The 22,870-nt window shown below is 51.8% G+C and overlaps 4 protein-coding genes across 9 annotated transcripts; 2 read left to right on the top strand and 2 right to left on the bottom strand.

The window, feature by feature from the left end:
• The first annotated feature begins 2,686 nt into the window (after window positions 1–2,686).
• CENATAC (centrosomal AT-AC splicing factor) lies at window positions 2,687–9,322 on the top strand. The gene is made up of 11 exons (XM_021696310.2): window positions 2,687–2,869; window positions 2,986–3,149; window positions 3,554–3,652; window positions 5,698–5,764; window positions 5,836–5,898; window positions 6,224–6,288; window positions 6,435–6,540; window positions 7,480–7,510; window positions 8,676–8,765; window positions 8,845–8,977; window positions 9,062–9,322. The coding sequence occupies exons 1-11, from the start codon at window positions 2,750–2,752 to the stop codon at window positions 9,132–9,134; spliced, it is 1,011 nt and encodes a 336-aa protein (XP_021551985.1). The 5' UTR covers window positions 2,687–2,749; the 3' UTR covers window positions 9,135–9,322.
• RPS25 (ribosomal protein S25) lies at window positions 9,240–11,613 on the bottom strand. Its single transcript, XM_021696308.2, has 5 exons — window positions 11,501–11,613; window positions 11,189–11,284; window positions 10,473–10,656; window positions 9,377–9,476; window positions 9,240–9,281 (listed from the first exon to the last, which is right to left on the bottom strand). Exons 1-4 carry the CDS (start codon window positions 11,501–11,503, stop codon window positions 9,382–9,384), a joined length of 378 nt encoding a protein of 125 aa, XP_021551983.1. The 5' UTR covers window positions 11,504–11,613; the 3' UTR covers window positions 9,240–9,281; window positions 9,377–9,381.
• Window positions 11,614–11,951: 338 nt separating this feature from the next.
• Window positions 11,952–15,041, top strand: TRAPPC4 (trafficking protein particle complex subunit 4). Of its 5 annotated transcripts, none has more exons than XM_021696353.2 (5): window positions 11,952–12,172; window positions 12,348–12,522; window positions 13,356–13,459; window positions 14,087–14,213; window positions 14,702–15,041. In XM_021696353.2, the coding sequence occupies exons 1-5, from the start codon at window positions 11,998–12,000 to the stop codon at window positions 14,778–14,780; spliced, it is 660 nt and encodes a 219-aa protein (XP_021552028.1). In that variant the 5' UTR covers window positions 11,952–11,997; the 3' UTR covers window positions 14,781–15,041. The 5 variants fall into 5 exon arrangements, with proteins under 5 accessions (XP_021552028.1, XP_044775265.1, XP_044775266.1 ...); XM_044919330.1 differs by having other exon boundaries at window positions 11,955–12,172; window positions 12,348–12,393; XM_044919331.1 differs by having other exon boundaries at window positions 11,955–12,172; window positions 12,348–12,415; window positions 13,411–13,459.
• Window positions 15,042–15,927: 886 nt separating this feature from the next.
• SLC37A4 (solute carrier family 37 member 4) lies at window positions 15,928–22,350 on the bottom strand. 2 transcript variants are annotated; one of them, XM_021696378.2, is made up of 9 exons: window positions 22,273–22,350; window positions 20,728–21,070; window positions 19,688–19,920; window positions 19,137–19,380; window positions 18,490–18,648; window positions 18,155–18,240; window positions 17,531–17,644; window positions 16,775–16,913; window positions 15,928–16,644 (listed from the first exon to the last, which is right to left on the bottom strand). In XM_021696378.2, exons 2-9 carry the CDS (start codon window positions 20,873–20,875, stop codon window positions 16,478–16,480), a joined length of 1,290 nt encoding a protein of 429 aa, XP_021552053.1. In that variant the 5' UTR covers window positions 20,876–21,070; window positions 22,273–22,350; the 3' UTR covers window positions 15,928–16,477. The 2 variants fall into 2 exon arrangements, with proteins under 2 accessions (XP_021552053.1, XP_044775287.1); XM_044919352.1 differs by lacking the exon at window positions 22,273–22,350 and adding an exon at window positions 17,250–17,315 and having other exon boundaries at window positions 15,997–16,644; window positions 20,728–21,051.
• Window positions 22,351–22,870: the final 520 nt, after the last annotated feature.

The raw sequence follows: 22,870 nt of genomic DNA, 5'->3' as shown, positions 1-22,870 counted from the left end.
GTCATCGGGATATAGATAGTATTTATGTTCTATGTGCTAACATAGATACCCACAACACATTCTGAGGAGAGAAAAAACCCCAGCAAAATAATATGTTGGATATGACTACAAATGTGACAGAAATTATGTTCATATATATAAATGTGATGTCTAAGCATAGAAAACCTTAGTTTTTTTTTTTTTTAACATTTTATTATTTTAAGTACAATCTACACACATGGTGCTTGAACTCATGACCCCAAGATCAAGAGTCTGGGGCGCCTTGGTGGCACAGTCTGTTAAGTGACCCAGTCTTGTTTTCGGCTCAGGTCATGATCTCAGGGTCATGGGATCCGGCCCCCGTGTCAAGCCTCGAGTTAGGCTCTGCTCAGTGAGGAGTCTGGAGGATAAATGGAGCTGACATAGACCACACACTTGGAAACCAGTTAGAAATTTTACGTGAATCTAAGCAAAAGAGCAAGGGAATTGAGGCAAGGTTTGCTCTAGGAGTATAAAGAGTATAGAACAGACCTTAAACGTCTCAGAAATCCAGTAAGACAACTTGAACAGGGTGGATATGGGGACTGAGTAAAAGCAGGTGTCAAAGATAACTCTCCCCAAAACTCCAGGCTTTAGCTTGGTGGTATTCCCTGGGAGGATGAAAATAGGGGATGTTCTCAAGTGGAAGATGTTGAGTTCCATTTCACACAAGTCAAGTTCATTTGCAACTGAATGAACACTCCGTGGTGGAGAACTTTAGGGAAACAGTTTCAAAAGCAAAATTGCAGAGGGCTAAGAAGTTAGTAGAAGTTGAAGCAGTGTAGACTACTCTAAGCAGCTTGGGAACAAATGAGGGAAACAGATGGCTGTGTTGATCTGCATTTGGGGTTTGATAAAATGAGAGGTCTGGGAAGGTCAAGTGAAGTGTAGGTTGCCATGAGAGTGTAGTGGGAACGATGTTGGGATCCAGCGAAGCCAAGAGGACCTAAGACCTAGACCACTAATTTTCAAACTTGATTGAGCATTAGAATCACCTGAAGGGCTCATTAAACCATAGATTGCTGGGCCCCACTCTAGAGTTTCTGATTCAGTAGGTCTGTGGTGGGGCCCAAGAATTTGCATTTCTAATAAGCTTCCAGACGCTGATGCTGCTGACCTGAAGGCCACGCTTTGAGAACCCAGAACAAAGCAGCTGGTAGATGCTGAATAGTTTTCTGAGTGAATGGGTAAGAGTACTCATCTTTAAGACTGGAGGTCTTCCTGCAGTTAAAGACAAGATGGAAACTAATGCCACATGGGAGGATGGAAGATGGTGGTCAGAATACAACTTCAGAGTTTGAATTTAGAGAAGGAGCAATTTTGGGCAGACAAGGTCTAGGATTGACCCTGCCAGGGAAATGATGGGAGGTCAAGGAATTGAGTGTTGGGGGATCTTCAAAATGAGTCACATCTGACAGAGGCCTGAGTCTACTGGGAAGCTCCAAGAGGAGGTCAAGATCTGAAGGGGAGTCTGGCTACTTTCTGGGCCTGAATTATGTATAGTTGACTGTATGTACACCCACAGACATTGTAGCCCATCCAGGTTAATGCACCAGTACTGGTAACAAATCTAAGTGAAATTTGTGACTCTGTGTAAGTTCTGTCAGGCACATCCTGTAAGTAAGGTCTGGCCTGGGCCCCGGGCTTTTTTGGGATGCTCTAGGGTAGAGATCAGAGCCTGGGGATTTCAGCTGTGTAAGGGAGCAATTTACCTTAGGCCCTAAGGCTTAGGGGAGCAGGATAGACAGAAGGCTGTTCATTCTAGCAAAAGTAGCTTGTAAAGAATGAAAATTCCATGGGGCGCCTGGGTGGCTCAGTCGTTAAGCATCTGCCTTTGGCTCAGGTCATGATTCCAGGTCCTGGGATTGAGCCCCACATCGGGCTCCCTGCTCGGCGGGGAGCCCGCTTCTCCATCTCCCTCTGCTTGTGTTCCTGCTCTTGCTCTCTCTCTCTCTCTGAAATGGATAAATAAAATCTTTAAAAAAAAAAAGAAAATTCCACTGGATGAGCAAGTTTACAGAATAAAAATGTCTATTAACCCTCAGCAATGACTCTGCACCCTTTTTATAGCTTCCCCTTCACAGCTTCGCAGTAACCACTGCTCAGAACATCCCCTGGGAGTATGGCTGTGATTCGGTCTCAGATGAAGGCCGCCTGCAGCATGCGTTCCTTACCGCCAGCTGGAACTGAAGAGCACCAGAGGTGCTGCTTCCGATGCTTCACGCCTGTGCAAACTTCCACACGGTTACTGCCGCCCCGTGCCTCAGTTTCCCCATCTGTAAAATACCGGCAATAATAGTAGGCCACGTAGGGCTATTGTGAGGATTAAGTGAGGCAGTTAATGTGAAGCTCTCTCTAGACACAGTGAGCACCCTACAATACTATTACAATCTGTTCCACTGCCTGATGGGGGTCCATGTCAATGCCCCGACATGCGTGCGGCTTGTGGTCCTGCAGCGGCACCTAACTGTGGCGCGCGCTCCTTCCCGCGCATGCGCACAGCGGTGCTGCCACTTTCGGTAGACAGCATCTGGGAAGAGCGGTGACGGCTGGCTGCGCACGTCTGCAGAGAGCCCGGAGGGACTCGCGCAGCCGCAGATGGGTCTGCAGTGGCGCCTGCCCGCCGCTGGGGGCCGCGGGGGACCGCTGGGTTCGCTCCGCCCCCGAGGGGTCAGGAGTCACCGGATGGCGAAAGAGCCGCTGCGCGTCGCGGACACCCAGTCCTGGGCCCATGGCGCCGGCGCAGCGTTGCCCCCTGTGCCGCCAGACCTTCTTCTGTGGTCGCGGACACGTCTACAGTCGCAAGCACCAGCGGCAGCTGAAGGCGGCTTTGGAGCGGCTCCTGCCCCAGGTGCGGCCGGGAAGCGGGAAGGGGTCGCGGACGGCCTGGGGTGGGGGATGCCGGCAGTGCAGGGAGGGCGCGAGGTTGGGACGTGGGGGTTCCAGCGGGTACCCTCTCCGCCGCAGGTAGAGGCCGCCCGCAAGGCCACCCGCGCCGCTCAGGTGGAGCGCTACGTGCCCGAGCACGAGCGGCGCTGCTGGTGCCCGTGCTGCGGCTGTGAGGTGCGGAAACACCTGAGCCACGGAGACCTGACCGTGCTGCACGGGGGGCTGCTGGAGCATCTGGCCAGGTGAGATCCAGCCTGGGAGCCTCATCCAGCACTTTCGCATAGCGGTGCGTGGGGGGGGGGGGGGGGTGGGGTGAGTGAGAGGAGGAACGCTTTTGTGGCTTGGGTGGGTCGAGTCAGCTTACAGGCATGGCATCCTTGAGGGGTGGAGGGCTTAGGGCTGCCATGGTCCGGGTGGTAGTGGAGCGGCTGGGCGGCTGGCTCACGGTTACCTCCCATCATCTGCTCTCAGATTCTCCCGTTTTTATTGGAAGAGGGAGACTGGACATCTGGAAGACTAGTAACAGTATTCGCTCAGCCTTGCCCAGAGGCAGAAACCCAGATGTCAGTGTGCATTACTTACCTAATGCCTAGATGTCTGAGGAATATTCTGTAATCTGTCATTGAGATTATCCGTTCATTCTCAGCCCAGAGCACAAGAAAGCAACCAACAGATTCTGGTGGGAGAACAAGGCTGAGTTCCAAATGAAAGAGAAGTTTCTGATCTCCCCCCAGGACTATGCACGGTAAGTCACTGATAATGAGAGATGAAATAACAGAATGGGGCTTCTCTGGGTCTGTGTCAGGTACTGGCGCTTTCGCTAATTGGAAAGTTCAGTAGGGCCTTCTTAAGTATCTGTTGTCTTCATAGCACTCATTATTCTAGGCACTATACTGGACACAAAAGAACTATGACAGAGTCCTTTAAAGGTTTGTATCTAGTTGGGGGATGCGATTTACAATGCATTTAGCAAATAGAGAACTGTATATAATAAAAGTTGTCTATAATCGATTATTTAAATGTGTGGTAGAGAGAACATTAAGGTCCTTTAGGAGTAAGAGAGGCTTTTTATAGTGTGTGCAAGCAACTGGTACTCACCCAGTGCCCACTTTGAAGTTTTAGACTCTATTTTAACTAGCCTCTAGAGGACCCTGAGAAACTGGAGTGCAGTAAGCTGGTCAGCACAGAGTGGGCGTGAGTGCTGACTGCTTCAGGAAAAGGACACAGCCTCACACTACTTTTATTGGGACAATATTGAGATTATGGGGAATGGAACCCAAGGGGATCCCGGAACCAAAATTACAGAAAAGCTCATGACATCTATTATTGGTTCCTACTCAGTGTGGAGAATAATGAGGGAATGCTGAGAAATGCCCAAATCCTACTACCTTGTCTTCAAACCTGTGGTTCAGACTGGGTGGGAAATGGGGAACTGAGGCCAAAAAGCACTTACTCCTTACACCCTGGCCCAGCTCCAAAGGGTGTGTGGTGGGAATAAAGAATAGTTTAGCAATAGAAGTCGTAATTGAGAATTATGAGGATGGACTCTTTGAGCTTTTTATTAAATAGTTTGTTTTTTTTTTTTTAAGATTTTATTTATATATATAGAGAGAAAGCTAGCACGAGCAGGGGGAGTGGCAGAGGGAGAGGGAGAAGCAGACTCCCTGCTGAGCAGGGAGCCTGACACCAGGCTCGATCCTAGCATGTGCTGGGATCATGACCTGAGCCGAAGGCACTTAACCCAGGTGCCCCGGTTTTGACTTTTGAACCTTATAAATTTAAAGCTCACACGCACAAGGCAAAGCCAAGTCTGACTGATTTGGTAAAGATACCACGAGCCACTTTTAGATTTAGACAGGTTATTACTTACATAGCAAAGAGAATAAACCTGAAGTGCCAGCTTCCCAGGTCCTTGTCCCACCCACCAAAAAGGACCACTCTGAAACAAAAAGGGCTAGCTAACTGCAATGTGACACCCTGCTGCTGCGGAGCCCAGTGTGGCCTGCAGCTCTAATCTGAGAGCGGTGGGCAGAAAGCTGCATACTACATTGGAACCTGGGAGGTGATAAGAAACTCTCATGACAGCCGGGGGGTGTGTGTGGGGGAGACAAGGAGGCAAGTGGGAGATGGCCCCACAGCAGTTCCTTTCAGCTTCCTTCAGCTCCTTTCCTCTTGTGTTCCAGGAGCATCACACAGGTGCTCAGCCAGGATTCTGATGCTGGGGTTCTAGGCTTTGGCCAAATAGGTGCAAGGCTGCCAGGGCACTGTGGTAGAGCCATTCCCCTACGTGTGTTTTACCAGGAAAAAAATCCTAAAACTGATTGCAAACAATGACAAATTATCGTAGCTATATATCAAATTGATAACAATCACAAAAGAATAAGAATTCAAGTAACTTGAACACACAATTCTGACTGTATACCCTTAGGATATTTTCCAAGGACTAAAGTACTGCGGAGGAATCCTGAGCTTTGCTTAGTAGTTTTATTGTCGATGGTAGTATTAGTATTTTTCTGATACCTTTCTGTGTGTATTGTTTTATCCTACAAGTTTAAGTCTCACGATGTTCTAAAGCCCATTTCTGATTTGGCAAAAAGGAAATGTGTGCATAGTAGAGAAGAGCCAGTATGGCAGAATGTTAACAGTGAATCTGGGTGAAAGGTACATGGGTGTTTATTGTTCTATTTTGATTTTGAAATTATCCAAAATTTGAAGAAAAAATGATCTTTTGAAGATGTTTTCATAACTGGCAGGGACTGGGGTTCTTGGCTGACTTGCCCTTCTTTTTAGATTCAAGAAATCCATGGTGAAAGGTTTGGATACCTATGAGGAAAAGGAAGATGAGGTGATCAAAGAGGTGAGTTAAAAGGCCACTGAAGGACCCAGCCCCATGACCTTGTGCGTAGCTAAGCAGCCTCTCCCTCACAGATGGCAGCTCAGATCCGTGAGGTGGAGCAAAGCCGGCAGGAGCTGGTTCGGTCCGTCTTAGAGGTTGGTGTCCCTCGGAGGAGCCAGAGCAGTATCCAAATCCACTTGATCCCTGGTTCTCCCAGGTCCAGCATTTCACCTACCAGCTCTTCTAAAAGAATTCATGGACTCCATGCTTCATCTGCTCGGCTTGAATTCCCTTACCTGTCTGCCAGGGGGCAGGCCTTGTCAGTGGCGATGTGGGCAGAGCTGGGAGGGAGGGAAGTTTGCAAGATGGGCAGTACCATAGGCCAGTATACCAATTTGTTTCCTACTGGAGGGTGGGAGCATGGCCTAGGCAGACTCTTAAGCATCCAAGACACATTTATTTTTCCTGAATCAAACTCAGCCTCAGGCAGTGCCAGACCCAGAAGAAGGCTCTTCAGCACTTGGAAGCTGGAAAGGGACTAACAGGTAAAATTGTTAAGGAATCTCTTGAGAGTTTGGCCTGTTAGAGCATTCTGTAACTTTTTGGCTGGAAAATGGGAAAAGTTCATCTCTGCTATCCTCATGGTTCAAGGACCTCATCTGCCAGCCTGGCTCCTGCTTGTCTTTTTCAGTCTAGTGGCTTCCACCTCACAGCAGCCTTCGTACTTGGACCTGCCACCCGCCCCAGCACTTGACTGGATGGAGACAGGACAACCTTTGACATTCATTGGCCATCAGGTACAATGGATAAGCCATTTAGGAAGGGCCAGTGCCCCCTCAATTCCCAGGACACCCATCTCTCCTGGGTTTTGTACCTATTCTGGCCATTGGGCTCTTGTGTCTTGCTGCACCGCTCCATAGTGTTTTCTCAGACCTCTTTCCTCACCCTCCAATGATCACATCTGCCCGTTGCCCCCACTGCCACTAAGGAGTGCCAACTCCTACAGCTCATCCTCTGCAGAACCCCCAGTTCCTGCTCAATTTAGGACATTTGTAAATATCCCACAGGCACCTGAGGCTAACCCCTACCATCCCTAGATTTCCCCAACTGTGGAGTTACTTCCTCCTCTTTCATGTCCTACATCCTGTCGATGAGTAGGCCTATTTTACCTCCTGGCTAGATGTCCTCCATCACTTTTCTGGAAGTTTCTATCCCCCTGCAATCCTGTCCTGAACACAGAAAGTGACTGCCTCACCTGATGTCCTGTATACTCCAGCCATACTGTCTTGTGTTTTTTGCACGTGTCATTGCCATTGCCTTAAATAATAGGCCTTTCTTCAGCCTAGCTCAAAGGTCACCTTTTCATGGAAGGCTTATGTGAACAGGTCGCCTGTTGTAAATGTACATGGGACCATGTAAAAAGCTGTTAATCTGTGTAAATTTATGCTTAAATCTCTTCCCCTACGATACATACTGCCCTATGAGGAAAGGGTTTTGCTTACGTGGCACCTAGTAGGCACTCTGTTTTTGGACATCTTCATTACTGAGACCGTGAGTCTTTTGAGGGACAGGACTCTTTCAGTTATCTGTGCTCTTAAAATTTAACACCAGCCAAGGCACAACACCACTGTGGTGCTTCCACCCCCCACCGTGGCTTGTCCTTTTTCTAGCTAGGAACATAGTGTCATCAGTTTCTTATCTGGGATTTCTCCCCCCTCCCCCATTTCCAACTACAGGATACACCAGGAATTGGTAACATCCACTCAGGTAAGGCCCAGGGCAGTGTTTCTCAGATGCTAAGAGGTAATTATTTTAAGTATTTATTTTAGGGGCACCTGGGTGGCACAGTCAGTTCAGCGTTCAACTCTTGGGTTTCAGCTCAGGTCTGATCTGGGGGTCGTAAGATTGAGCCCCACAACAGGCTCCATGCTCAGCACGGAGTCTGCTTAAGATTCTCTCTCCCTTCTTTTGCCCCCCTCCCCCCGCTCTGAAGTAAATCTCTTAAAGACGGACACTGAACCAACTATGCCCCTCAGGCACCCCAATTACTTTTTTAAAGAATAAAGTTGATTATGATAAAGTGCTATCTGATCAAGGACCTGTATCTTGAATATATAAAGAACTCTCAAAACTCAGTAGAGGCATATAAAAAGATGTTCATCAGAGTGGCTAAAATTAAAGACTGTGTACGTGAAGAAACATTCACAAACTGCTGGTGGGAATGTAAAATGGCAGAACCAATTGGAGAAACAGTTCAGGGATTTAGGAAGCTAAACACACACCCACCATTATGATCCAGACACTGCAGGAGAAAAGCAAACATGTCTGCACAAAGGCTTGCACACCAGATGGTCACAGCTTTAGTTGCAGTACCCTCAAACTGAAACTGAAAACAATCCAAATATGCCTCAACGAAGGAACAGAGCAGTGCTCAACAAAGAAGTAACTACTGTTAAGTGCAGCATAGATAAATCTCAACTATTAGAAGCCAGACCTAAAAAAGTACATACCAGCAAATGCAAATTAGAGTAACAGAAGCATATCCATGGCTGCCTGGGGCTGGGAAAAGGTACAGAGAGGTGCAGGAAGTACTTTAAAGGGGCAGAATGATACATAGTGGTGATGTTTAGTATCTTGATTGTGATGGTTTCACTCAAAAGCTTTTCGAGTTACACACTTTACATGTGTGCAGTTGCAGGTCAGTTATGTGTCAATAAAGCTGTTAAATACCAGTACAGCATATCACATGTTAAGATAATGTTGCTTTAAATTAGCCCAGGGCCCTCAACTTCCCATGGTCCAGAATTCCTGGGTTTTGCTTTTGAACATTTCCAGTTGTCATTTAGGTTAAGAGTTTATAGCTAGGGCATGTTTCACAGTAGCCTGAAACTTGGAAGAGTGCCTTCATTCCTGCTTAATGGGTCTTTTCCAGGTGCTACACCTCCCTGGATGGTCCAGGATGAGGAACACAGCTCTGTAAACCAACAAATAGGACCATCCTATGAAGAATTTATTAAAGAAAGTAAGTAAACAAATTCAAGAATGGATTCTCTAAAATTTTCCTACTCAAAACTGTTTAAAAACAGTTTACTTCTTTGTAGAGGAAAAACAGAAATTGAAGAAACTCCCCCCAGACAGAGTTGGGGCCAACTTTGATCACAGCTCCAGCACCAGTGTAGGCTGGCTGCCCTCTTTTGGCCGGGTCTGGAATAACGGACGCCGCTGGCAATCCAGGTACACGTACAGTGCCAGGACTCCAAACCACTACCCCTTTGGAGAGGTCAGCCTTCATCCTGCTAACCCTTCATTTCCTTTCAGACATCAATTCAAAACGGAAGCTGCAGCAAGGAACAAACAGTCACATAAAGAAAAAAAGCCAATTGTTTCCTGATAACTTTTCCAACCACCATAAGGCGTAATGACAAGTCAACAAACCCATACCTATTATTTTCTGTTAACTACTTTTCCTAGGAAAGAGACATACCCGCTTATTTGATTTAATAAAGTTTTATTTTCCAAAATGTACAGTTGGTGGGATCTGCAAAAAATGAAAATAAAAGAATCAGAATTGCAGAGCCTTATATAAGTGGGATGTATACTTTCTACTCTGTGGGCCCCTGGGTTCTTGTTTACCTTGTTCATGCATCTTCACCAGCAGCTGGGGCATCTCCACCCTTGGTGTTTCTGGTGTAAATTACTTGAGCTCTGTGCTTTGAAACCAGTTTAATAAGTCCTAGAGAGAAAAAATAAGGTTTTCACGCAGTACTATGAAATACTTCACAGACGCTAGAAATACTGAATTTGGGCATGAGAGTTTAATAACAAAGGGAAACATCCCTACATTTCTTTTTTAAGATTTTATTTATTTGACAGAGAGAGAGACAGCGAGAGAAGGAACACAAGCAGGGGGAGTGGGAGAGGGAGAAGCAGGCTTCCCGCTGAGCAGGGACCCCGATGCGGGGCTTGATCCCAGGACCCTGGGATCATGACCCGAGCCGAAGGCAGACGCTTAACGACTGAGCCACCCAGGCGCCCCACATCCCTACATTTCTTGGTGATGATCTAATTTTATTTATTCTTTCTAAATGAGGGGCCCACTACCTGCTGTTGGGATGGTTACCCTCAAGCGCTTTAACTTAAAAGTCACTATTTCCACATTAGACACTACAGGGGGCTTAAAATATTTACACTCATGTATACTAATATGAAATTATGGTAACTAGATCCACCACAAAATTTTAAAAATACTTAAGTAAAAAATGCTTTACTATTTTCATAGCCACATTTCAACATCATTGGGTTTCTTCCATAATTCTTTAAAATGAAATTATTTGAAAACAAGGGATCCCGAGGCTTCACCGATGACATAGGGGTCCATGGGACAAAAATGGCCAAGAACCTTGCTTTGGGGTCTACTCTAGGATGTTAGAATATTACAACCAGTGGTCAGCCTGTGCCTATTTTAGGAAACTCCAGTAAAAATATTTAAGATGGGGGCCCCTGGGTGGCTCAGTCAGGTCTTGGGATCTAGGCCCCCCTCACCGCCCCCCTCCCGGCTAGGAGGGAGGCCTGCTACTCCCTCCCACTCCCCCAGCTTGTGTTCCTTCCCTGTCTCTGTCAAATAAATAATTTTAAAAAACAAAAAAAGACAAAAAACCATTTAGGATGGCTAATACGGGCAAGCCAATTTAACGTGTAAAACCACACCAGTACAACACACTCCTCTCACCTTTACTAAGGAGCTCCTGAAGGGCTGCCCTGGCCAGGGAACCTCGAATCTTCAGTCTCTCAGAGACAACAGCTGGAGTTATAAGCTTATAGTTGGGAACTTCCTTACAGAGTTTGTCGTATGTCGCTTTGTCAAACAAGACCAGATTATTGAGCTTGTCCCGAACTTTGCCTTTGGACCACTTCTGCTCACCAAAAGGAAAAGGAAAGTCAGTGCTCCTGGAAGAAATCACTCCCTCCCTCCCCAAACAACCTATGTCAGAGAACTCCCTTCCACAGCCGTGGTGCTATACTGCAAGGGTGGCTGTTCCCATGGAATTCAGAATTTACAGAAACTCTACAAACTAAGATTCAAGTAATTTGAAACGAGGACACAAAATACAAGGAAGCCTAGTTGCCATTAACGGCGTCAAAGATGCGTTAGACTGGGGGAAAAAAGTCTATGCGAATTTCGGATATAGGCTGAACCCCACGACACCAATTAAAATATCATGTGCTAAACATCAGAATATACACTCTTGTTTAACTTCTAAGTAGTGCGTACCACCCTACTCTTCCCAAAAAAACACAACGGTGATAAGACCACAAGCTCTAACAATCGGACTCTAGACCGCACAACCTTAAAAGCCATTTGCTCTACAGGTCACTTATTACCACAACCACATGGGCCCGGCGTCCCCAGTACTCCCCATTCCTGGAGGGGCGGCTCACTCCTACCTTCTTTTTGGCCTTGCCCCCAGATTTGTTCACTGGGTCTTTGTCTTTCTTGGCCGACTTTCCGGCATCTTTCTTCTTCTTGTCATCCTTGGGCGGCTGTAGAGAAAAAGGCAGAATGCAGCCAGGTCACAAGGCAGCCCCGCACCGCCCTAACCCCACCACCGGAGCACATGGATGAAGCCATCCCCCCGCCCGCCCGCCTGAAGAAGCGGCCCGGCGGGTCGGGGGCCCTCCGTCCGGTGCCGCCTCAACTGCGCCCCAGCACCGCCCGGCTCTCAGAACTGTACCGGCTTCCCACCCCCGAGAGCTCACCATAGCGAAGCTGGGAGAGCAGCGTCCACCCCTGCAGCCTCCCTAAGATGTCGGACAGAAAGGAAACACCGCTCCCCGACCGGCCCAGAAACCTCCACCCGCAGCGAGCGCTTCCGGGGCAAGGGGCGGAGCCCGCGGAGGAACGCCGGAGGCCCGGCCCCCTCGTGCCGCGGGGAGCGGGGCGCAGCGACGGGGCAGTCGTTCCCGAGCCGCGCACCCCGGACCCTGCCCGCGACTTATTGGGCTTTGCGGCTAGTTGTGAGGCAGCCACACGTTGTATTCCCTGGCCCTGGAAACGAGAGACAGAAGACAATCAGCCAGGCCCCGCAACGACCCCGGCGACCCCGCTAAGCGTGGTGCTTCAAGTGCGCAGGCGCCGCAACCAGCGCGCTCGGGGCTGAGAAGAGGGGGCGGGGGGCGGGTCCCACGGCTGCGGTTCCGGGGCGGGGCCGCCAGGAAGAAGCCCAATCCGCGTCTTCGGAGCCGCGGCGGCCGCAATGGCGATTTTTAGTGTGTACGTGGTGAACAAAGCTGGCGGCCTCATCTACCAGTTGGACAGCTACGCGCCCCGGGCCGAGGCTGAGAAAACTTTCAGTTACCCCCTTGATCTGCTGCTGAAGCTGCACGACGAGCGTGTGCTGGTCGCCTTCGGCCAGCGCGACGGCATCCGGGGTGGGCTAGGCTTGCGTCCGAGGGGCGGGCCCGGAGCTGCGGCGTGGGCTGGTGTCTCTGCGGGGCTGGGGAGGGCGCGGAGGGAGAAGGGAGAGGTGGGTGAGGCCGGGTCGCTAGTCCCTTCGGCGGAATCCCCACGCTGGGGCTTCGTTGACCCTTAGCCTGACCTCTGCAGTGGGACACGCAGTGCTGGCCATCAATGGCGTGGACGTGAACGGCAAGTACACGGCCGATGGGAAAGAGGTGCTGGAGTACTTGGGCAACCCTGCCAATTACCCGGTGTCCATTCGATTCGGCCGACCCCGCCTCACCTCCAATGAGAAGCTCATGCTGGCCTCCATGTTCCACTCGTAAGTCCCCCAGCCCTTCCTAGGGCCTGTGGGCCTGCACTTGGCCCTTGGGCCGGCTGGATTAGTGTGGTTCTGCGGGAAGTCTCCTGAGCGCCCGTGCTTTATCTTTCTTCGCCTCCTTTAAATCGTCAGTTCTCGCAGTTGTGAAAGAAAAAGAACTAATCCCGATGACTAGGTTTTAGGTAATACCGGCAGTGGTGTGGCCTTGCACAAGTCAACTTCTCTTCCCTCAGCTTTAGTTTCTAAATAAAGTAAGGTGACTGAATTAAATGATCCTTAAGACCTTTTCCCATTCTCAACGATAGTAGAAGGTGTGCTGGGTAATCGTAGCTGTGGGGTAAGTAACCATGGCACGCAGTCCCAGTGGTAATTTTACCCAAAGTTTTCAATGTAAAATGTTTTTTTTTTTTTTTAAGATTTTATTTATTTATTTGACCGAGAGAGACACAGCGAGAGAGGGAACACAAGCAGGGGGAGTGGGAGAGAGAGAAGCAGGCTTCCCGCAGAGCAGGGAGCCGGATGTGGGGCTCGATCCCAGGACCCTGGGATCATGACCTGAGCCGAAGGCAGACGCTTAAGGACTGAGCCACCCAGGCACCCCTCAATGTAAAATGTTTTAAGGCAAAGTATGAGTGTAAAATACATGCAGAGCTCAAATGAATTTTAAAGAAAATTCGGTGCTGTTGCTGCTGGGCAATTGACACGGCCTGTTCTGACCTCTCAGGGTGTAATGTGAACTCAGCAGAGAGGGTTGCTTCAGTGGAAAAGTTTGAGAAGCACTCCTCCCTCAAAACAGCGGGGTGCATTCCCAACCTTACCTCCTTTGCAAATAGGCTGTTCGCAATCGGTTCCCAGCTGTCTCCGGAACAGGGCAGCTCAGGCATTGAGATGCTGGAGACCGACACGTTCAAACTGCACTGCTTCCAGACACTGACAGGTAGGCCAAAGGGATGCAGTGGGGCAGGTTGGGGAAAGGGACTGACCAAAGACATCTTTGGTAAGCAAGGGGGTGGTGGTTAACTTTTCCTGGGACAATTGCACAGACACATACGTCTATTTGTTTTGTGAATCCAAAGCCAATATTTAATCTGATGCCAGTTTTGTCCACACCACCCAGAATGCTCAGCCCTGGGTATCCTGTGTGCAGATAAAACTCACCGTAATGGTATCTAATGTTGCACACGTTTCGGAAGGTGTGTTTCAAAATGAAACCTGAATGCCAAATGGAAATGACCTTTGGATCGTGTCATTGCCTCACTCCCTTAATGGGGATGATTGAAAACTGCCTGAGTCTGCCCGCTGCCTGGCACTTGCTGCTGAGGGACCACAAGATTAGGAATTAAGTGACAGAGCTAGATGTCAAAGTGTGGTCTCAGTCAGTTGGATGATGTGATAAAGTCACTTCCCTGCTCTGGTCTTACAGATTCACAGTTTTGCTTTTCCTGCTTTATGGAGCAATAAGGATAAAAATAAAAATGGGCTTATGAAAATGCCATATGCACACAGGATGATGTTATTTGCTGCATTCTGTACCCTCTTGTAACCATTCTTGGTCCTTCTCCAGGGATCAAGTTTGTGGTGCTGGCAGATCCTAGGCAAGCTGGAATAGATTCTCTTCTACGAAAGATTTATGAGATCTACTCAGACTTTGCCCTCAAGAATCCATTCTATTCCCTGGAAATGCCCATCAGGTAGGCGGTCCCCCTCCCCAGATACTGGTCAAAGTGTCCTTGCCCCTCCCTTTGTGCTCTTCCCCGAGTTCATTTTTCAAAAGGATAAGAAGAGTTACTTTTTAAAAAATTTTTTAAAGATTTTATTTATTTGTGAGAGAGAGAATGAGAGACAGAGAGCATGAGAGGGAGGAGGGTCAGAGGGAGAAGCAGACTCCCTGCTGAGCAGGGAGCCTGATGTGGGACTCGATCCCGGGACTCCAGGATCATGACCCCAGCCGAAGGCAGTCGCTTAACCAACTGAGCCACCCAAGCGCCCGAAGAGTTACTTTTAAATAAAACAAAAGTGAGCTAGTCTTTTCTTGCTATTTTGAGAGACCAAAGATTTTTCTTGTCATTCATGTCCTTCAAGCAAGTTTCCCCTGGCTCTACCTCGGCACCCAAGGATGGGGAGGAGAGTCTGAGACCTCACACTTTGTCCTCATTTGTGCCTCTTGGGTCTGGCCTAGGTGTGAGCTGTTTGACCAGAACCTGAAGTTAGCCCTGGAGGTGGCAGAGAAGGCTGGAACTTTTGGACCTGGGTCATAGGCTGAGCCCACAATGGATCCCCCAAATTTGAGAGATCCTACAGCAGGGATCCTGCTGTATCCACTCCAGTGGAGATCCCCGCAGCCTCGTTAGTGTACTTGAAACTGGGAGGGTGCTGAGCCTGATGACATGTACCGATCCCCGAGCTTTAATGCCATGCTCTCTGCCCTCCTGTATCTACCGTGAGCCTACTTCCCAACTCTGTACAGGTTTATTTATGGAGGGAGTAGGCCCATAAATGCTTAATAAACATTCCCTTGATCTGTGTTCGCTATCCTCATTAATGGTTTGGGGGGGAAAAGGCTCTGGTGGGGAGACAGGAATGATAAGGGAATTCTGGGAAGATGAGATACGTTCTAGTAGAAAACAAGTAATTGTTCACTGAAGAATGAGCATGGGGCTTTGAGTCAGGAGCCTTGGGTCTAGTTCCAGAATTGCTGACTTCTAAGGTGGTGGTGGCAGTGGTGATGACGGTGGGGTATTTATCAGGTGTTTACAGCCAGGCTTTACTGCTTTATTTAACTTAACCCTCACCCTAATCTTGGGATGCATTCTGTTACGGACAATAGATTTACCAAAGTACAGACTCTCTGTCTCAGAGTCTCAAAGCTAGTTACTAAGCACCTGAGGTTTTTTTTTTTTTTTTTAAAGATTTTATTTATTTATTTGAGACAGAGAGAATGAGAGAGACAGAGAGCACATGAGAGGGGGGAGGGTCAGAGGGAGAAGCAGGCTCCCCGCCGAGCAGGGAGCCCGATGCGGGACTCGATCCCGGGACTCCAGGATCATGACCTGAGCCGAAGGCAGTCGCTTAACCAACTGAGCCACCCAGGCGCCCTAAGCACCTGAGTTTTAAGCCAGGCTCTCTGACTACACTCTCAGGGAGCCACTGTTACACTGCCTTCCTCCATCGAATGGTTACATCTGCCTGAAACCCAGTGCTTCATCTGTAAAATGATCATTGAATTAATGAAATTGAAGGCAAAGGAGCCATAAACTTGAAGGAGTCCATGTCAGGTTTCCCATCCCAAGGAGATGAAGTTTGCCCCTTTTGGGGTGGAAAAAGCAGGTATCAAGAGAATATTTTCCAAAGAAAGCAGTCTCTGGCTTGTAGTACCCCTTTGGAAAGAATGACTCCCTGATAGTATTTAGTATCAAATCTAGTTTTAATCTGTGTCAAGTCCTCCTCCCTCCCACCCACACCCCACGGCCCCCGCCGTCCCCAGAGGGTACTGGTGAGTGTGATGGCCTCCTCTCCCCTTGGAATCGAAGGTATTGGCAATAGCCGTTGCCAGTGCTAAGAGGCCTTAGGGCAGCAATCATGGGTCCCTGGTACCCTGCAGCGGCAGGAGGAGCCTCACTCTACTGGCGATGGTGTGGGAGGGCCCAGGAGGGGAAGAAGGGTTTAGGGGACTCCCTGACTGCAGGGGTTTCCTGTTTGAAGGCAGGAAATAGGAGCTAGTGGAGTCCAAGAACAAAAGTGCCTTTTAAATGGAACACAGGATGGGGAGCTGGGACCTCATTAGCCACTGGTAACTTCCAGCACCACCTGGGCGAGGGGAAAGGCGCACAAGAGAAAATCAAAGGTTCAATGCTAGCCGGAGCAGCCCCCCTTTCTTTCTCTGCCCCCCTCTCCCCGCAGCCCCGTGCAGGGGGAAGGCCACAGGTGGGAGAGGATGCACTGGAGCCTGTACTCTTCACTCAGCCTTCTTGGGCACTCGGCCCATCTTGGTGCGGATGTTTCGTAGGAGAAAGAAGGCAGCAGTGCTGACCGCACAGATCACTTCAGCCACCCAGAAGGCTGTGCTCCAGGTATAGTGCTTGGCAATGGTGCTGAAGGGCAGCCCAGCCAGAAAGCCGCCCACTGCCAAGGAGGAGGGGAGAGCCCGGGTCACTTGGGAGGCTAGAGTCAGTGGGGCTGGCCCCAGCCTCTAGCTAGCCTATGTGCAAGGCACAGTGGGGGAGAGGTAGACACTCTGGAGGGCACCACTTACCATTGGCCATGAGTCCCACAATGGCGTGGGAGGTGCCGCACAAGTTGGGAGGGGCGCACTCATTGGCTATAACTCCGAACAAGGCAATGGGACCGTAAGAAGAGAAACCAAACGCAGCTCCCAACACCAGGATCCAGAGCTGCAAGGACGGTGCAGGGTAGCATTTAGAGTCTGAGAAAGCCTACCTACCTACCACTGCCAGAGGGGAGAAAAATGCTTGGCCCTGGGAACAGATGATTGTAGTAAGGAGACAGTAAGTGACCACCCTCATCCCGCTTCCTGATAAAACTGACAAGGCCAAGCTAGATGAGTGGGGCCACACTGAGCCAACCTGAGGGCCTGGGTGGGTAGGTGAAGGAGCGACAGAAGCCATCCCTCCCAGTTAGATGCGCTCTCTCAGAATTGATGCTAGGGCAAAGCAGACAGGGTAGGACAAGCGGGAGACAAACCAGGAGGAAAACCACAGATAAGGCACCTCATGCTCCGTAAAGCCTGTGAGCTCAGCGAGTGGGTGAAGAGCTGAAGTCCAGAAAGCAACATCCTAGAGGAGCACAGGGAAGAGAAGAAAACCGGGCCCCAGGTCCAGGAGGAGCACCAAAGTACAGAGGACATGAGGTAAACCAGAACTAGAAAGGGAAATCTGAGAGGCAGAGAAAGGCCTGGGCCAGGGTGGAGCCAGGGACAGGGAGCCTGACAGTCAGTGGCCCTTGCTCTCTCATCCTTGTGCTGGCGGCGGGCCAGGCCCGCCTCATTTACCTTGGGGGAGTCACTGCTCACAGTTACCCGGAAGAGGTACATGGACACGGTCATGCCAGCCATCATGAACAGCAACAGGCCGTGGCGGGGGTTCCCGTAGATGGACAGCCTTGCCTGTGGATACAGGCCCAGCAATGTCAGGCCCTAAAAGCAGCAGAGAACCTCCGCCTCTGGACTCTGACACGGCAGGGCTTCTGCTGACAGGTCTTTGGCAATCCCACCACAGTTCTTGGCCCGGGGCAGCTCTGGGAGGCCCTGGGACCTGCTCATTATATTCTGAGGCCAAACTCCACCACATCCCCTCCTCCACCGTGGGGACATATGCTGGCAAGCTGCACCTAGCCTCTCCTCAACCCCAGTTGCCCTGGGGCTGTAGAGAAGCCCACTGCCAGGCTGAGAGAAATTCTAGCTCTCCTTGACATCCGGTAAAACCCTCTCCCCAGGAGCCTTACCTTGCCTCCACACCCTCAGCAAGTGAGAGTAGCCTGGAATCATTCCAACCTCCCCCCACCCATATGCCAACCTGCCTGTTGCCCCGGGCTCCCGCCTCTCTGGTGCCTGTCCCGGTCATGCTGGGGAGATTTAAAGGGACCCTCCTCCTTCCTGTCCCTTCTGCGCGCTCACCTTTGCCATGGCCCGGTCTGACAGGTAGCCAGCTGCAATGCTGCCTACAAGGCCCCCAACCTCCAGCGCACTCATGTAGGAGCTACCTGGCGTAGGGAGTTGTGGTGGGAAGAGGGAAAGGAGGGGTGGAAGGGTGTTAAACACACTAGGGCTGTCCCAGACTGGCTGTAACCCAGAGAGGTACAGGGTCCCCAGGGTGACCGGCCACAGCTGTCTGGGTGGTGCCTGGCCTCAGGGAAGGAAGAAAGGGATAAAGAGAAGCTGGGCCTCAATTTCCCATCCCTTTAGTTGATTCCTGCTCCCTAGGCGCCCCCCTGCTCCAACACTCATCTTACCCACGAGGACTGACTGTCCTTTCTCCTGGATAAGGAAGAACTGGCCCCAGTCGGTACAGCAGGTCTTTACTCCAAATACCACGAGGTAGCCAATGGAGAGCACCCACAGGTAGGGGGACAGCAGCAGCTCCTGCAAGGTACTCTCCTCCTCCAAGGAGCCTGGGGGCAGGAGGAGGCCAGGCCTCAGGCTCTGCTCTTGCTGTTCTGCCCCGACTGAGCCCCCACCACTCATTAACCAGCCACAGGGCCAGAGTCCATCCACATAGCCAGGGACCAGCAGGAAGGTACCCTTCCAGCCACCGCTCTGCCCTGTCCGCTCCACCGCAAGTCTCAGCAAATGAGAGAAAAACTAAGCACCCAAGCCACTTAAGCTTAGGATGCTGTCCAAGAGCGGGAAGTCTGGCTCTGCCGTGAGGAAGGACCAGGATATAACGTGAGTCACAGCATTTGTTGCCTCTGCCACTTGTCTGGTACTTACGTGTCTCTTGGAACGGAGTTTTATTTACTCCCCACCAACTCGCCATCACCGCCCCTCTCCCTACAGCCATTGGCTAGCCCAGGGCCAGGCATCCAGCCAGTCCTCAGTGAGTCTGCCCGATGAACGACGAGTGAATCAGGCCCCATGATCAGCTTGGGTGGGGGCTCACCCTTCTTGCCCTTGGCGGGGGCGGGGTCCAAGTTTCGGAGTCCGACGTCGGCAGGCTCGTTGTGGATGAGCAGGAGGCAGAGGAAGGAGACAACCACACCGAGGGCCCCGGACAGGGCCAGCGTGCCGCGCCAGTGGTAGCTCTGGGCGAGGGTGGTCGCCAGGATGGGGCCCAGCGCTCCGGCCAGGTTCATGCTTGTGGACAGAATGGCCCACCAAGTGCCAAACTGAGATGGCTCGAACCACTGTGGGGCAGAGGGGGACAGAGTAGGTCCCCACGTTAAACACGCTGAAGGTGAGGGTCAGGTGGGGCAGACCTAGGAGCTCACGTTACAGGGGTGAGGAAGAGGGCGCTTCTACTTGGCAGGGCCAGTGCCCTCATCTGCCACCTGATCCCACCATGTTTAGCTCCTAAAATATCCTGACAAGCAATAGGAGCCGGACTGGAGCTCCCAAGGAACCTGCTCTGGGATGGGGGTGCTGGTACTCCCACATGCTCCTTAGGCATCCTCTGTGCTAGTCTAAAGCAGCTCCCCGGAAGCAGACACTCACCTTCCGCAGGATCTTCCCACACGGAGGCCAGCCCAGCCCCTGTGCCAGGCCATTGAGGAACCACAGAGCAGCAAAGACGGGGACCATGGAGCTCCAGGAAAACGCTACATTGACCACGCCAACCAGGAACAGCCCCAAAGAGAAGAGCCAGCGAGCACTCATCTGGTCGGACAGCACCCCGCTCACAAACTTGCTGATGGCGTAGGCTGCCGACTGGCTGCTGGTGATGAGCCCTGCAGGGGTGGGGGGAGAGAGCAGGAAGCAGGACACCTGGGGAGTCAGGGGCCGGGGCAAAGGCACAGGAGGCATGGAGGAAGGCATGGGGTCATGTGTGTAGGGGTGCCCGGCAGGGTGAGACAGGTTCCCTCCCGGGCAGCTAGGAAGAGCCTGTGCTGGAATCACGGGGCCCCGCTCCTCCTCACCACCAGCGCTAGCCCCAGGCTGACCCATGACTTTTCAGCCTCCTGGGGAGGTCCATCTGCAGCTGTCAGGAGGCAAGAAGGGAGAACAGGGCAGCCCCACTCCCTGGGATTTACAAAGGCCTGATGACATTTCCCCCTCACACTGGATGCCAACCCAGGGCTTCTGGAAGTTCTGTTGCCCCACCTCTGAACATGGGGTGCAGAGCTTAGAAGTGGAGTCAAGGGCCTTCTTCCTCCTAAAATGTCACCTGGTGGGCCACATGAAGTTATTTTGCCAACTCCCCAGACGCACCCCGCGGTCTTAGCATGCCCCCACGCAGTGTGGAAACTGTGCTCAGAGTGCCCCTAAACACACTCAGAATAAGCCATGCCTCTGGGGGCACTTGTGGGTCACAGGCCCACAAAGACACAGCAGATGAGCAGTGCTCCTCAGGCACACAGAGAGCACACGCCTAGTTCTTCGCCCATCCACAGGCACATGGTCAGTCCCTTCAGGCAGCACCTGCAGGCCGCTCCCTGTCCTCTGCTGTGCACAGACCCTCCACACTGCCACAGACACCCAACTTGTCCTACTGGTCCTGGGTCCCAGGGCCCACGCCCCTGCCTTCCAGGGCTCACCCAAGTCATCCTTGTCCAGAGGGATCTCCTCCACCAACGACGGCATGACAAAGGAGAAGGTCTTGCGATTGAAGTAGTATAGGCTGTAGCCTCCAAACATGGCTGAGAAGATCACAGCGCGGTAAAAGCCGTAGCCTTGGGCCGCCATGGTGGAAGGGAGCAGGCCCCACCGGTGGGGACACGGAGCCTCTGGCCACAGCTCCTGCCGGTGGCTCTTTCAGTGCCCAAATCTGCTGAGTTAGGCTTTTTCTGCTCCCTCCTCCACCCAGCCTCCCAGGCTCCCTTTATAGCCACCTTCTGGACAATCATTAAGCCTGGGGCGGCTTGTAGGGAACCCAGTGTCCTGAGGGAGACAAGAAAACAGCCGATTACTGAAGGGGAAGCGGTGGGGGCTGGAGGGGGTCCTGGAGGAAGGCACTGCCCGTGACCCAGCACCAGCCAGCATGCTGTGTCCCCAGAACTTCTGCTTTTCTCCGCTTTTCCTTGTCTGCCCACCTGTGAAACCAGCTGTGATTAAAGGCTCGACCTAATTACTTTTGTCTGCAGAGCCCAGGGGAGGCAGGGGTGGGATAAGCAGAGATGCCCTCTCTAGCCCTGCTCCCTCAGTCACCTGCCTTCTCATTCATTCAGCCACGAAGTTCAGGGAGGGCTTACTGGGTGCCAAGCATGGCCCTAGGTGCTGGGTTAGTTTCCACACACACACTCAATTAGACACATACCCCCAACAACCCGACTCCCAAGTCTTAGGACTGACTCAAGTAACTCCCAATGCTCAGCACACATTGGGGTGTAACTGTTTATGGATAGTTGCAGACCTGTAAGCAGGAGAAACTTCCCCTTTGCAGGCCCTGGGTTGCGCTAAAAGCCCCCCTAAAGGCTGGGGTCGTGGTGGGGCCACTCAGCGGTCTCTGGTCCCTTTACCCTGTAACGACAGGATGGGCTGCCCTCTGGCCGGCTGGCGGCTGCAGGGTCGGTGACAGCACGGCCCGTGGGCGGGAAGGTGCAACCCGCGGACTTCAGGCGGCAATGTCGAGCCAGCCCTCTTCCCAGGGCCCCGGCAACACGCCCCCGGCTTTTCCGCTCAGTTGGGAAAGCAACTGGAGCAGAAGGCGTACGCGCGAGCGGAGCAGGCGGCCGCACGGAGTCTCCCGGAGGCTCCCCGCTTCGGGCTCCGAGTGGCTCAGCCCGGCACGATGGGGCCAGGCGCAGGCTCTCGGCACCTGCCAAGCCCCGTGTCCTCAAGCTACCCGGGTCACCCGACTCGGGCTGGAAGCCTACGGGTGCGGGAGCTGGAGAGGTGCGGAGACACCGAACCGGTGCGACAAAAAGAAGCAGGTCCGTGCTGGTCACGGGCAGCACCTAGGAGGCCCCCAGACCCAGGAACTGCCCCCCACCCGGGAAGGGGCAGCTGCCGGAACAGCTCTGGTTTGTATCGGAAGTTAGGGCAACCTTTGTTGGGGCTCTAACAAAGGAGCCCAGACACCCGAGACTCCCCCTCCAACCCCGCCTTCAGGCGGCGCCCCTCCCCCGCATTCAGCCGGCTACCTGAACGCCGGCGGGAGCCGGAGTAGGATAGAGCGGGGCGGCAGGGCCCTCTGGCGCATGCGCGTGCGCTGGGGGCGGGGCCTCCGCCTGCTCATTGCTAGTTGAGAGCCAAGTCCACCCCTCAGCGCTTAGTCCTAGCCCTGCGGGTGGTACAGGTCCTTGGGCGAGGACAGCGCCCCTTAGGGGCTGCATTCGTATGTTCCCTTCTTAACTGGTGGGGTTCAACAAATCCGTTTTTAGTGAGTGCCTCCCGCTACCAATCACTGTTCCCGCGTTATTCACAGTCTGGGAAAGCTCTTGTAGAGAGCACAGTCTTTTCTGTAAGAAATTAAGGCAGTCCCGGAGCGCCTGGGTGGCTCAGTGGTTAAAAGCGGCTGCCTTCCGCTCAGGTCATGATCCCGGGGTCCTGGGATCGAGCCCCGCATCGGGATCCCTGCTCGGCAGGAAGCCTGCTTCTCCCACTCCCGCTCCCCCTGCTTGTGTTCCCTCTCTCGCTGTGTCTCTCTGTCAAATAAATAAATAAATAAATCTTAAAAAAAAAAAAAAGAAATTAAGGCAGTCCCCATAAGCACAATATGAACATTTAACTTGAAATCAC

The sequence above is a fragment of the Neomonachus schauinslandi genome, chromosome 11 (assembly GCF_002201575.2).
Source record: "Neomonachus schauinslandi chromosome 11, ASM220157v2, whole genome shotgun sequence".
In the NCBI taxonomy this organism is placed as follows: domain Eukaryota; kingdom Metazoa; phylum Chordata; class Mammalia; order Carnivora; family Phocidae; genus Neomonachus; species Neomonachus schauinslandi.
Note: the sequence above shows the minus strand (reverse complement) of the source record. Positions and strands in the feature narration are given on the sequence as shown.

What these genes read in the sequence shown, in the direction of transcription:
- CENATAC (XM_021696310.2), top strand. Translation starts at nt 2,750, where the DNA reads ATGGCGCCGGCGCAGCGTTGCCCCCTGTGCCGCCAGACCTTCTTCTGT. An exon ending in AGCTGGAAAGGGACTAACAG is followed by an intron (nt 6,289 to 6,434) that starts GTAAAATTGTTA and finishes TGTCTTTTTCAG; the next exon opens with TCTAGTGGCTTCCACCTCAC. An exon ending in TGAAGAATTTATTAAAGAAA is followed by an intron (nt 8,766 to 8,844) that starts GTAAGTAAACAA and finishes ACTTCTTTGTAG; the next exon opens with AGGAAAAACAGAAATTGAAG.
- RPS25 (XM_021696308.2), bottom strand. An exon ending in GGGGCAAGGCCAAAAAGAAG is followed by an intron (nt 10,657 to 11,188) that starts GTAGGAGTGAGC and finishes TTTGGTGAGCAG; the next exon opens with AAGTGGTCCAAAGGCAAAGT. An exon ending in TCAGGAGCTCCTTAGTAAAG is followed by an intron (nt 9,477 to 10,472) that starts GTGAGAGGAGTG and finishes TTTTCTCTCTAG; the next exon opens with GACTTATTAAACTGGTTTCA.
- TRAPPC4 (XM_021696353.2), top strand. Translation starts at nt 11,998, where the DNA reads ATGGCGATTTTTAGTGTGTACGTGGTGAACAAAGCTGGCGGCCTCATC. An exon ending in CTGGCCTCCATGTTCCACTC is followed by an intron (nt 12,523 to 13,355) that starts GTAAGTCCCCCA and finishes CTTTGCAAATAG; the next exon opens with GCTGTTCGCAATCGGTTCCC. An exon ending in TCCCTGGAAATGCCCATCAG is followed by an intron (nt 14,214 to 14,701) that starts GTAGGCGGTCCC and finishes GGTCTGGCCTAG; the next exon opens with GTGTGAGCTGTTTGACCAGA.
- SLC37A4 (XM_044919352.1), bottom strand. Translation starts at nt 20,875, where the DNA reads ATGGCGGCCCAAGGCTACGGCTTTTACCGCGCTGTGATCTTCTCAGCC. An exon ending in CAGACCGGGCCATGGCAAAG is followed by an intron (nt 17,645 to 18,154) that starts GTGAGCGCGCAG and finishes CTGTATCCACAG; the next exon opens with GCAAGGCTGTCCATCTACGG. An exon ending in TGAGCAGTGACTCCCCCAAG is followed by an intron (nt 17,316 to 17,530) that starts GTAAATGAGGCG and finishes GTGCTCCTCTAG; the next exon opens with GATGTTGCTTTCTGGACTTC.